This window comes from Pristiophorus japonicus, chromosome 17 (genome assembly GCF_044704955.1).
Source record: "Pristiophorus japonicus isolate sPriJap1 chromosome 17, sPriJap1.hap1, whole genome shotgun sequence".
Classification (NCBI taxonomy): Eukaryota; Metazoa; Chordata; class Chondrichthyes; family Pristiophoridae; genus Pristiophorus; species Pristiophorus japonicus.
This window is the reverse complement of record NC_091993.1, coordinates 96,322,876-96,337,466: the sequence shown is the minus strand read 5'-3', so window position 1 is coordinate 96,337,466 and position 14,591 is coordinate 96,322,876. Positions and strand designations below refer to the sequence as shown.

At 44.4% G+C, this 14,591-nt stretch overlaps 1 protein-coding gene across 1 annotated transcript in view; it reads left to right on the top strand.

Moving 5' to 3' along the window:
- LOC139227867 (protein FAM107B-like) overlaps window positions 1-14,591 on the top strand; it is a 94,389-nt gene that overhangs the window by 59,047 nt on the left and 20,751 nt on the right. The window contains exon 4 of the mRNA XM_070858958.1: window positions 3,815-3,959. Within this exon, the coding sequence (XP_070715059.1) occupies window positions 3,815-3,959 (145 nt within the window). The remainder of the gene's footprint in view (window positions 1-3,814; window positions 3,960-14,591) is intronic.

The following is a 14,591-nucleotide window of genomic DNA, read 5'->3' as shown; positions in this document are numbered from 1 at the left end:
CCTTTACCCCTACTCTCTACTTTCTGCCTTGAAGCCAGCTAGCTATCCATTCTGCTATTTGTCCCCTGATTCTGCATTCTCTGACCTTGTTCATCAGTGTATTATGGGGTACCTCATCGAAGGCTTTTTGAAAATCTAGATAAATTACATCTACTGCAGATAGGGAAGCAGTCCTGCTGTTTGCCCTGGTATGGCCGTAACCTTCACTTACTCAAGTCTAAGGGGCACAGATTTGAATGGATCTGGCACACAACTGGTTTAGCCATCCAGTATCAGATCTGGTTGGACCACAACAAGTACTATCAGATCTCGTTCTCCTCTGCCAAAACTAGCATCTTATGTGTGCGCTTAAGCAGGGAGTCAATACCACCGTTGGCAGCAGCTTGGTGGCTCCTAGCCTGATGACAGATCCTGTGACCTTCAATCAATGGCAAATTTCTTCAGTAGCAACCAATCCCCAACTGGTAGAATTCTTTATTAAGCTGGAGAGTGACACAGTTAATTCAGAGACTAGGGTCCTGAACTTAGGGAAAGGTAACTTCGATGGTATGAGACGTGAATTGGTTAGAATAGACTGGCGAATGATACTTAAAGGGTTGGCGGTGGATAGGCAATGGCAAACATTTAACGATCACGTGGATGAACTTCAACAATTGAACATCCCAGTCTGGAGTAAAAATAAAACAGGGAAGGTGGCTCAATCGTGGCGAAGAATGGAAATTTAGGATAGTGTTAAATCCAAACAAGAGGCATATAAATTGGCCAGATAAAGCAGCAAACCTGAGGACTGGGAGAAATTTATAATTCAGCAGAAGAGGACAAAGGGTTTAATTAGGAGGGGGAAAATAGAGTATGAGTGGAAGCTTGCTGAAAACATAAAAACTAACTGCAGATATGTGAAGAGAAAAAGATTAGTGAAGACAAACGTAGGTCCCTTGCCGTCAGAATCAGGTGAATTTATAATGGAGAACGAAGAAATGGCAGAACAACTGAACAAATACTTTGGTTCTGTCTTCACGAAGGAAGACACAAATAACCTTCCGGAAATACTAGGGGACAGAGGGTCTAGTGAGAAGGAGGAACTGATGGAAATCTTATTAGTCAGGAAATTGTGTTGAGGAAATTGATGGGATTGAAGGCTGATAAATCCCCGGGGCCTGATCATCTGCATCCCAGAGTACTTAAGGAAGTGGCCCTAGAAATAGTGGATGCATTGGTGATCATTTTCCAGCAGTCTATCGACTCTGGATCAGTTCAAATGGACTGGAGGGTAGCTAATGTAACACCACTCTTTAAGAAAGGAGGGAGAAAGAAAATGGGGAATTATAGACTGGTTAGCCTGACATCAGTGGTGGGGAAAATGTTGGAATCAATTATTAAAGATGAAATAGCAGCGCATTTGGAAAGCAGTGACAGGATCGGTCCAAGTCAGCATGGATTTATGAAAGGGAAATCATGCTTGACAAATCTTCTAGAATTTTTTGAGGATGTAACTAGTAGAGTGGACAGGGGAAAACCAGTGGATGTGGTGTATTTAGACTTTCAAAAGGCTTTTGACAAGGTCCCACACAAGAGATTAGTGTGCAAAATTAAAGCACATGGTATTGGGGGTAATCTATTGACGTGAATAGAGAACTGGTTGGCAGACAGGAAGCAGAGAGTCGGGATAAACGGGTCTTTTTCAGAATGGCAGGCAATGTCTAGTGGGGTACCGCAGAGCTCAATGCTGGGACCCCAGCTATTTACAATATACATCAATGATTTACATGAAGGAATTGAGTGTAATATCTCCAAGTTTGCAGATGACACTAAGCTGGGTGGTGGTGTGAGCTGCGAGGAGGATGCTAAGAGGCTGTAGGGTGACTTGGACAGGTTAGGTAAGTGGCAAATGCATGGCAGATGCAGTATAATGTGGATAAATGTGAGGTGATCCACTTTGCTGGCAAAAACACGAAGGCAGAATATTATCTGAATGGTGGCAGATTAGGAAAAGGGGAGGTAAAGCGAGATCTGGATGTCATGATACATCAGTCATTGAAAGTTGGCATGCAGATACAGCAGGTGGTGAAAAAGGCAAATGGCATGTTGGCCTTCATAGCTAGGGGATTTGAGTATAGGAGCAGGGAGGTCTTACTGCAGTTGTACAGGGCCTTGGTGAGGCCTCACCTGGAATATTGTGTTCAGTTTTGGCCTCCTAATGTGAGGAAGGACGTTCTTGCTATTGAGGGAGTGCAGCGAAGGTTCACCAGACAGATTCCCAGGATGGCAGGACTGACATATGAGGAGAGACTGGATCGACTGGACCTACATTCACTGGAGTTTAGAAGAATGAGAAGGGATCTCATAGAAACATATAAAATACTGACGGGACTGGACAGGAAGAATATTCCCGATGTTGGGGAAGTCCAGAACCAGGGGACACAGTCTAAGGATAAGGGGTAAGCCATTTCGGACCGAGATGAAAAGAAACTTCTTCACTCTGAGTTGTTAACCTGTGGAATTCTCTACCGCAGAGAGTTGTTGATGCCAGTTTGTTGAATATATTCAAGAGGGAGTTAGATATGGCCCTTACGGCTAAAGGAATCAAGGGGTATGGAGAGAAAGCAGGAAAGGGGTACTGAGGTGAATGATCAGCCATGATCTTATTGAATGGTGGTGCAGGCTTGAAGGGCCGAATGGCCTACACCTGCACCTATTTTCTATGTTTCTATGTTTCTATGCCTCACTCCCCCTCACTCCAGCTACTGTTGTCACCTCTCAGGAAACGGGTTACCAGCGCACAGCTAACTAAATTGAATGTGTGTTGGAGGTTGTTACTAGGTCTCAAATTAAGTTGAAATAGCAGCCACGCAATAAGTAAACCCACTGTTGCTATACATTAAGCAGAGATTTACAGCCTGTCCTTTCAAACAGAGTACAGTATCTAACTCTAATATCATCTCACTATCAGGAAAGAGGAAAGTAACGTATAATCATTTTTAATACAATACGCTGTGTCAGAGCTTAAGGACACGGAGCCTCTGATGTAAATGTAAATTGTTGTAATATTATGCTCCAACCAACTTCAGGAATTTGAAAAATGACCACTGATCAGTAATTGTTGCTGTACTTTCGACAACTCTGAGCTGAACAGTCTGGTGATACTTCAGTTAGTTTTTTCTATAAATTTTGAGGTGCTTTTGGAAAGTCCAATGATGGATGTAAAGGTTTAAAAGCAAACAACTGCTGAACAATGCAGTTAGATAAAGATTTAAAATTGTTGGTGGGATTCCACAGGAGTGGCCCGTTGCCATGGTGACAAGATGACTTGGTTAGGCATTTATAGTAGTTTCTCGCCTGTCAAAAAGGTCACCAGCCACCACTGATGCATATAAATAATATAATTCTTGCAAAATGGAGCTGCTTATCAAGCAGAATAGTAAAAACATAATTGCCATAAAAGTAGAAACATGATGACACTGGTGGAAGAGAGTCATTGATTGCATGGCAACAGCACCTATCTGAACCATCATCAAGTGCAACTGGGTGTGGCTCTGCCATTGTAGAGGTGAATCATCTATGAAGAGTAAAATAGATTTATAATATGCAAGAGTTTTACTAATGAGCTGTGTTGCTAGGCCATCATGAAATATGTCGAAATTCTGTATTATTGCTCATCATTTAAACGCTCGTCTTTAAAAATTAAAGAGAACTTAGCAGCTTTAATACGTAACTTAAACATGATTTAACAAATTTAATTTTGGTCTTTCTATTGACATAGAAACTACTGTTAAAAGTCCTAACTTAGACAATCTCTTCTTTCTCCCTCTCTTAGAGGCTTTATGCTGCAGAATAAGCCTGAACTTCAACAGGTAATGGAGCAAAGAAAATATGACTTATTAAGAGAACAGGAAAAAGCCCAGCGACCAAAAACAGATTTTGAACAGGAACTTAATAAAAGGCACCAGAAACTGGAGCAGGTATGTTTTGACCCTTAGTACTAATTTACAAAATCTGATATCATTAATTCAGTATCAACTACCCACAGTGTCGATAACAGAGTCGTCTACAACGAAACTGATAGAAAACATCTTGCATGCACTCACATGCAGATAAATGTATGTCACGTGTGTATATTCACTTAACGAACATCAACCATCATTCACTAACTAATGAAGTAAAACAGTAACAACACTCTGCTTTTCATCTGAGCATTTTATCAACAAATGCACAATAAATTACACGGGTCAAGTTTCTGCTTATTTCCGTTAGTTATATCAGTGCAATCAGCCACATCGGCCGAAGCAGCACAAAAGTTTGCGTAATTTTAAATGTAAGAGAGTTACGCCCAAAACCACTTAAGTTTGTTTTGTCAGGAATCTTTTATGTTGGTTCAAGATTCAGTTCCCCCAAATCAGGCCCCATGCACAAAACTGGCCATGCCCCAAGTGGAAATAGTGAGATTCTGCTAATTGCACTGGTTTAGGAAGGATCCTCAAATTGCATTCATTTTCTTGGGTGCACAGGCACTAGTAGGCGCCTTTTAAATGTTTTTTCATATCAACAAATATATAATTTACGAAGAAACTAGTGTATACTGAATTTTAATGGAAACGTGAAGCGTAACCTAACAAGCCCAATTTCAAGCACATTTTATGCACAAATTCCCAATTGTGTCCAAAGTGGAAACTCTACTCCCACATGCTTATGCCATGTACAAATGAGTATTGAGATCACATGCCCAATGAAAGTGTCGATTACTCATTTTTATCTACTAATCAGAAATGCAATTAGCTACATCTGGGTTCCCAATCAGCCATACGTGCCTAATGTCTATCGTACTGGACAACACGGATCTACAATATCTCTCTCTATTAAAAGTTACCTGTATCATTGTATGTTTCTTGTGTGCCTTCAATGTTCCGCACTGATCCATGCCATGAGATCACGTAGTCATCCTAAGCGAATGAGCCCTACTTTACTATTTAAATCATTTATTTTTTAGCATTCTTTGTTTTTAATTGTGTTAGCATTCCTTTGATAATTTTCTCCCACCTGACTAGGCCCAAGCATGTTCACTGTCTGCTTTGCCTGACTCAGATCTCCCCTCCCTTCTGCTACGGGTGCAGCTGCTCAGCTTCTTTTCTCAGCCCAACCCATACATTCCCTGCTCCACCCCTTCAAGTACCTGTGTAGCTTTGGTTGGGAAATTTGAACATTAATGTCATGAAATTAGACTCTTTGAATATTAGCAGATATGCTTATGTGAAATTCTTGCTATTTTAACTGAGGCATGAAATCGAGGACAGTGGAACTTCATGTAAACATGTTGGGCTCTTCAAATGATAGCCAAAGCCTAATTTCAACTCAAAAACATATATCTAATTGTAAAAGAGAAGTCGAATTACAGGAAAACAGAAAGTAAAAGAAAAAAAAAGACTTATATTTATATAACGCCTTTCACGACCACCAGATGCTTTACAGCCAATGAAGTACTTAAAGAGAAAAAGGATCAAAGAAATTAAAAGGTTTTAGGGTGAAAAATAGACAATTGAATGGAGAATTATAGACGTGAGGACTGGTGGACAAAACAGGCGTAGGCCAAGATGGATACAGTAATACACTGTATGACAGCTGTGAGACATATGGATGAAGAGGCAGAGACCTACAGAAAGAATGAGAAAACTTTGGAGACAAATACAGGAATGATGAGCAAGTGACTTAGTGCCATAGAGACAGAAAGAGGGAACTAAAAATGGAAAGAAAATTAAGGCAGCACGTGGAAGATACAAAGAATTGGAGAATGTGAGACCAGCAGTCAAAATGGGAGAAAGGGAGATGGGTAGTGGAAGACCCTAAGAAATGCAGAGATTAAAATACTGGTAGGGCGACAGTTGTACAGCACATACACAATACACTCACTTTTCTTTGTCCATGAGCAACCACAATTTTGATCTGCAGTTTAGAAGCCCATTAAGGCCTTACCGAGTCAATTGGAATTGACACTATTATTCTGCTTTTGTAATTTATATTGTGAAAATAGAATTCATGACTGGATCTATTTTTACATCATCTATGGAAGGAACAGGCCGAATGACCTTTTCTCTCTCTGTGGTTTTAACCCTAAGACTTGCATGAGGTTGGCAAAAAAGATTCAAAGAATATCTTTGGGTTCTCTCTGATGGATGTTATTAATAAATTGCTCCAATACTGGCGTATACTACTAATTTTTAAATGCCTTTTGTCTAAGGATTATATTTTATTTTTGACTTGCCTAACCTCTACTTGACTAGTAGCACCTATTGTTGTGTTGCTACTGTTACCAGTATACAAAACTTTATATTCCTGATGACAGTCCCCCTGAATAACCTGCCGACATTAATTTCATCTGTAATGTAACACAAGGGGAAGTGAAGCAGAAAGCTGAAGTTTAGTATAGTTTTCTTTGTGATTAAATACTGATTTGGAAGCATTTTGTGATTTTCTATAAAAACTTGGTCCATGTAGTAAAAATAAATTCTAATTTTGTTTGTAGGCTCACTATTTTGTTATGCAATATAACATAAGAACATAGAACATAAGAATTAGGAACAGGAGTAGGCCATCTAGCCCCTCGAGCCTGCTCCGCCATTCAACAAGATCATGGTTGATCTGGCCGTGGACTCAGCTCCACTTACCCGCCCGCTCCCCATAACCCTTAATTCCCTTATTGGTTAAAAATCTATCTATCTGTGATTTGAATACATTCAATGAGCTAGCCTCAACTGCTTCCTTGGGCAGAGAATTCCACAGATTCACAACCCTCTGGGAGAAGAAATTCCTTCTCAACTTGGTTTTAAATTGGCTCCCCCGTATTTTGAGGCTGTGCCCCCTAGTTCTAGTCTCCTCGACCAGTGGAAACAACCTCTCTGCCTCTATCTTGTCTATCCCTTTCATTATTTTAAATGTTTCTGTAAGATCACCCCTCTTCCTTCTGAATTCCAACGAGTAAAGACCCAGTCTACTCAATCTGTCAAAATAAACCATATTTGATAGTGAATGTTCTATGCTTTGCAGATGATCAAATTTCTAATTATAAAGAAGACAGTGATCAAGTGACATGCTATTCAACAAAGACTGGCATTGTCGCTGTCTCTGGAACTTTTTATACAAAATTGCAGTACTTGGCAACAAATTATATTCCACATAGTTCGCGTAGAAATTTACAGCAATGTCCTGCTGTTTGAAATCATTTACCTAACTTAAGATTAATTTTCTAGTTTGGAATTGAATAAATTACTGAATTTAAAAAAAAAGCTTCAATATATGAACATAAAAAACATTGGACAGGCAGAGACCAGCTGGTCCATTTAGCCTATCCCGTAAAGTTGTGATGCCTTATGTATCAGGTCCATACCCCTGGTGCCACGTAGTCTCCTGGAAGACACAAAAAACCCCCAAGGTCAATTGAGGAACAAAAATATGGAAAATTACTCTCCAATCCCTCTAGCGAATCAAAACTACCTTTTTGATGATGCAATCACTGCCGCAGCCAAGAACCAGTCCATCTCTCTGTTGAATGCGTACAGTGAATCAGTACTTTGCACAAGCTGGCAACCTGTTCTGCAGGTCTACTGCTCTCTGGCAAAAGAAGAAACGGCTGACATCTAACATTTTTTCAGTGCATAATTTAGACGCATGACCCCTGGTCCTCCCCAACCTATCAAATGGAAATAATTTGTCAGTGTGCACTATAATTGTCATGTATCTCACACTACTGTACATAACTGTATCTTACCATGCTACACATGACTGCAACTAGAAATGACCTGTAACCACAAGCTTATCTTACCACCAGGGGTGCACTTGCAGGAGACACTAGATACCTGTCCCAGATAGGTATATAAAGACAGGTCTCAGGCAAGTGTGCCATTCTAGAGCTGTGTAATAAAGGTGTAGGTCCTGAGTGACCTTGACTTCAGCATGTGCCTCGTGTGAGTCTGTACTGCAGGGACAGGACTTTACAGTTGCGACGAGTTACGGGATTACTGAATCCACAGAATGGTGACCAATGGCTCAGATGAAAAATACAATGCTGGAGATAATTGGGAGGACTTTATAGAAAAGCTCCAGCAAAGCTTTGTAACCAAAGACTGGTTAGGCGATGATAAGGCAGACAAGAGAAGAGCCCATCTCTTGACCAGCTGTGGCTCGAAAACATACGCCTTAATGAAGGACCTGCTGGCACCCGAGAAACCAGCAAGCAAGTCGTTTGAAGAGTTGAGCACACTGGTAAGAGACCACCTGAAGCCAGCGAGCAGCCTACACATGGCCAGACACAGGCTCTACAAATACAGATGCTGTGGGAGCCAGAGCCGACTTCGTGGCGGAACCTCAGAAGTTGGCTAGCTTATGTGAGTTCTCCGATGAACTAAGGAGAGAAGTACTGAGAGACTTTTTTATTGAAGAAATAGGCTACGCAGGCATATTCCGAAAGCTCATAGATTCCAAGAACTTGACCCTAGAGGCAGCAGCACTGGTTGCATAGACATTCTTGGCAGGAGAAGAAGAAACGAGGTTGATCTACACTGCGGATACGACAACTAATAAAACATCGGAACAAGGGGTTCACAGCGTGAAACAAGCCGCTACCCCCACACACAGACAAAGGCAGGAGAGCAGGCCCTCAACAGTAGGCAGTGGCGCCAGAAGCCATCAAAGGCCACATGAACGGCCGTTCACACCTCATCAACCCACAATGCGAGCAATCAACTACAAACTGAGAGAAGCTCAAGAGAGATCAGCCAGACGCAGCTCATCCTTTGGAAACAATGGAAGCGGTCTGTGCTGGAGATGTGGGGGAAGGCACTCATCAAGGGGGTGTCGATTTCAGCATGCTGTTTGCAGAAACTGCGACTGTACAGGGCATCTGGCCCGCATGTGCAGAAAAATGGCAGCTCGGCTGGTATACGAATTGGAAGGGTCGGAAAGCGAACCAGAAGATGGTGGGGACAGTACCCAGGACACCGAGGTACAGCGGGTCAACACAATCAATGGCCACTGCTCTTACAAGACGCCTCCAATAATGATGAGGGTCCTACTCAACGGGATATGCATCAACATGGAGCTGGATACGGGAGCGAGTCAATCCCTCATGAGCGCTCAACAATTTGAACAGCTGTGGCCGCACAAAAGAGACAGACCAAAACTCACAAGGGTCGACACCAAACTAAGGACCTATACCAAAGAAATCGTCCCAGTCGTTGGCAGCGCCATGCTCTCAGTCACACACAAAGGGACAGTGAACCGACTTCCCCTGTGGATTGTCCCCGGAGATCTCCCAGCACTGCTGGGGAGAAGCTGGCTGGCAAAACTAAACTGGAAATGGGATGATGTTCACGCCATGTCGTCAGAGGAACGGACCTCCTGCTCAACAGTTCTACGTCGATTTGAACATCTCTTTCAGCCAGGTGTGAGCACCTTCAAAGGGGCTAAAGTCAAAATCTACATCACACAGGATGCTAGACCGGTCCATCACAAGGCTAGAGCTGTGCCCTATGTGATGAGGGAAAAGATTGAACATGAACTGGATAGGCCTCTACGGGAAGGAATTATCTCACCCGTGGAATCTAGCGACTGGGCAAGTCCCATCGTCCCAGTCATGAAGCCTGATGGATCCGTACGAATCTGTGGGGAATTACAAATCTACCATAAACAGAGTCTCCCTACAGGACCCGCTGCCCAGAGTGGAGGACCTATTTGCCACATTGGCTGGAGGAAAACTTTTCTCAAAACTAGATCTCACATCTGCGTATATGACGCAAGAATTGACCGACAAGTCTAAGCTACTCACCATCATCAACACACATCGAGGCCTTTTCATGTACAATCGATGCCCATTCGGCATCAGGTCGGCAGCTGCTATATTACAGCGCAACATGGAGAATCTGCTCAAGTCCATCCCGGGGACGGTTGTATTTCAAGACGACATACTTATCACGGGCAGGGACACCGACTCCCATCTTCGCAATTTGGAGGAAGTACTAAAGCGGTTGGATCAGGTAGGCCTAAGAGTTAAGAAATCTAAGTGCCTGTTTCTCGCGCCCGAGGTTGAATTTTTCGTCAGAAGGATTGCCGCTGATGGAATCCGCCCAACAGAGTCCAAAACCGAAGCAATTCGCCTGGCACCCAGGCCCCGGAATGTCTTGGAACTGCGTGCCTTTCTCTGGTTACTCAATTACTTTGGGAACTTTATGCAGAACTTAAGCACGCTGCTGGAGCCTCTCCATGTGCTACTCAGAAAGGGGTGCGATTGGTTTTGGGGGGACGCCCAGGAACGCGCCTTCAATAAGTTACGCAACCTTCTATGTTCCAACAGTGTTTTGGCATTCTTTGATCCAGGTAAAAAGCTAGTTCTTACATGTGATGCGTCAGCATGCGGGGTCGAGTGCGTTTTAACAACATGTCAATGGTGCGGGTAAATTACAACCCATGGCTTATGCCTCCATGTCACTTTCGCGGGTGGAGCACGGCTACGGTATGGTGGAGAAGGAGGCGCTCGCATGCGTGTACGGTGTCAAAAAGATGCACCGATACCTTTTTCGGGGCCAAGTTCGCGTTAGAAACTGACCACTCGCCCCTCACGTCCCTACTATCTGAGAGCAAGGCAATAAACGCCACCGCCTCGGCGCGCATTCAACGGTGGGCACTCATGCTGGCGTTTTACGACTACACCATAAGGCACAGACCAGGCACAGACAACTGTGCCGATGCGCTTAGCAGGCTACCCCTGGCGACCACAGAGGGGTCTGACGAACAGGACTGTGAGATAGTCATGGCAATCAATGCCTTTGGGTCCACAGGTTCGCCCATGATGGCTCGCCAAATCAGAGCCTGGACGACCAGCGACCCCACGTTATCCCTAGTAAAAAGATGTGACTGGGCAGAGGCTCGCGATGCCTGCCCCGAGGAGATCAAACCTTTCCATAGGCGCATGCATGAGCTGTCACTACAAGCAGACTGCCTGATGTGGGGCACCCGAGTAGTTATACCTCTTCGAGGCAGAGAGGCATTTGTCCGGGAGCTCCACCGCGAGCACCCGGGGATTGTTCTCGTGAAGGCCATAGCCAGATCCCACGTTTGGTGGCCTGGCGTTGATGCGGACTTGGAGCTCTGCGTCCGACGGTGCACCATTTGTGCCCAACTCAGTAATGCCCCCAGGGAGGCCCCCCCGAGCCCCTGGCCCTGGCCTACCAAACCGTGGTCGCGGGTGCACGTAGACTATGCGGGCCCATTCATGGGCAAAATGTTCCTCGTAGTTGTAGATGCATTTTCAAAGTGGATCGAATGCACCATTTTAAACTCGAGCACCACCTCCACCACTGTGGAGAGCCTTGGAACCATGTTCGCAATGCATGGCATTCCTGACATATTGGTCAGTGATAATGGTCCGTGCTTCACCAGCGCAGAATTCCAAGATTTTATAAGTGACCACGACATAAATCACGTTAAGACAGCACCGTTCAAACCGGCCTCCAATGGCCAGGCGGAGCGAGCAGTGCAGATCATTAAACAAGGCATGCTCAAAATCCAAGGTCCAACGCTGCAGGGCCGCCTGTCACGACTGCTGCTGGCATACAGATCTCGTCCTCATTCATTGACTGGAGTTCCCCCGCGCAATTATTGATGAAACAGACCTTAAAGACAAGGCTCTCACTAATCCTCCCAGACATGCATGAAATTGTTGAGGCAAAGCGCTGTAAGCTAACTGAGTACCATGACCGAAATTCAAAGGGGAGGTGGAATGAGATAGGGGACAAAGTGTTTGTGCTAAACTATGGCAGGGATTGTAACAGGCAAGGAAGGAAACAGGCTACTGATGATACAAATGGACAATGGCCAAATCTGCCGGAGGCATGTAGACCAAGTCAAAAGTAGATTTACCAACAACACTGCTGAACCAGAGGCAGACTACAATGTGGAACTCGCACCACACCTGGTGGACAGACAGAGGGAATAATCTGAGGAAAGGGCAATCCCAACAGACAGCCCAGGCGAGACACCAACAATCATACTGAATGAAACAGACAGCCCAGGCGAGATACCAGCAATCACACTGAAAGAAAAACAGGCACCAAGGCAAACAACTGAACCACAACTAAGACGCTCCACGCGAGAGCGTAGACCACCTGAGAGACTGAACCTATAAAAACAATAAGACTTTGGGGGAGGGTGATGTCATGTATCTCACACTACTGTACATAACTGTATCTTACCATGCTACACATGACTGTAACTAGAGATGACCTATAACCACAAGCTTACCTTACCACCAGGGGTGCACTTGCAGGAAACACTGGATACCTGTTCCACACAGGTATATAAAGACAGGTCTCAGGCAAGTGTGGCATTTGAGAGCTGTGTAATAAAGGTGCAGGTCCTGACTGACCTTGACTTCAGCATGTGCCTCGTGTGAGTCTGTACTGCAGGGACAGGACTTTACAATAATAAGCCAAAATATTTTGTGCTTTAACTTTGAGCCAAAGCTACCAAGAAAGGTAGATGCCACATCAATGCAATGCTACAGTTTCCCAACTAACCAGTTAGATTCATGAATTGTATAACTGTCACATATCAAAACCGTTGACTTTTTGGCATAGGAGGAATTGCAGGTAAATTTATAAAAGATGTTGCTATTAAGTTACATTTAGCACACAAGAGGTGAAAGCATACAATGCACAAGTTATCTGGGACTACATATTCAATCCAATCATCAGGACTAGACAAAGTGGCTGACAGAATAGGGATTCTTGCATACTATTTCAGTTCATTTGTTGCTGGAATGGCCTTATTCATTTGAGCCCAGTACAGAACAGAAAGAGGCCATTCAGCTCATCATGCCTGTGCCAGCTCTCTGAAATAGCTACGAATTAGTCACAGCCCCCTGCTCTTTCCCCATAGCCCTGCAAATTGTTCCTTTGTAAGCAGAGATTCAATTCCCTTTTGAAAGTGACTATTTCCAGTTATTCATACAATGCTCCTCTACAATATCTACTGTTCATCATTAGACAAGGTGCAAACAGCAACCTACAAAACTCACCTTGCACTCCACTATAATCTATACACAGTTCCATAGGATGGAATTTTTACCTTGGAGTTGGGTCGGGTACGTGCGGGCTGTGTAGCGGGTTGGGAACGCAATGTTTTGCTCAGCTGTTGTTCACTGCGACTTTAACTTAATGCCCCCACTTAAAGTCATCCGCGTTTCCCAGCCCAATTAAATGAAGCAGGTCTGATGATGCCATCGATGACTCGTTTCCAGCGCCGATATTTAAAGCAGCTTTGCACACCTCATTTGAAGGTTGCTAGAGGAGTGTGCAAGGTGAAGTAGAAAAGTCGGAGTACTGTACCAAACTTTAAATGATGGATGCTCAAAGGTAGAGGGCTACATCCAGATTTATTGATGCATCCCTGCATATTCTGATGGAGGCAGTGAGAGCATGCAGGGAGGTCCTATTCCATGCCGATAGGCGCAAGAGACCTCTCAAAGACACCAAAAGGGCCTGATTGGAGATAGCAGAGGAGGTCAGCAGCAGGGATGTGGTGAGGAGTACCTGGATCCTGTGCAGGAAACTATTCAATGATCTCATGAGGTCAGGAAAGGTGAGTGCAATATCACACTCCCCTTCATCCTGATGTGCCTTTCACCACATCCCCATCACTCTGCCATCCCAAGCCTACTCCTGCACATCATTCCTCACACCAACATACCTTCCAGGTTCACCCATCCCTCTCTCTCTATGCACATACTCACATCCCCATCTGACTAACCACCTCTGACACTCACCCTCATCCTAATGCAATCATAGCATGTAACACCACAGAAGGAGGCCATTTGGCATTGTCACCCCACTCCCTCATAGTCACCCTCTACAGATGTAACCCATCCATTCCTTACACTCATTCCCTCACTCTCACTTAAAGTTCTCATCTGTCTCTCCTTGCAGGAGAAGAGAGCCCAGTACATGCAGGAGAGACAGAGAACTGGAGATGGCCTTCCAGTATTCACCCAACTAACACCAGCAGAGGAGGGGGCCCTGGAGATATCGGGAGTTGCAGAGCTGCTAGTGGTGGGAGATGGTGGGAGGGGGATATCCCAGCAACCTGGTAACAGAATTACATCTCATAAAGCCACATGGCATACAATAGTCACTCATATGGTAACTGATGTCAGCAGCCAGTGAATTTTCTTCATGTGCGTAATGGTAACGTTACCCATTCTTAATAAAACACTTCTAAATCATCTCTTTATGCTCCCACAGGTCCATCAAGTGCTCCCCCCACTGTCCAGCTGGAGGAGGACGACAACTCCTCAGAGGAACCTCCAGCTTCTGAGGGTGCACAGTCAGGAGACCCAAGCACACCTAACACCAGCGCAGATATGCACACCTCAGTGGATTCTGTGTGAGATGGTGTAGTGTTGTCACTTGGTGTCTCACACTTCACGAGTGAGCAAGAGCAGATGGTGTTGCCAGGGACAGCAGTGGAGATTCCTTGCCAGAGGGCGCAGGACACTCCAAACTCTGCTGAACTGCATTCAGATGCTGAGCTTCGGGGCCCATCGAGAAAGAGGG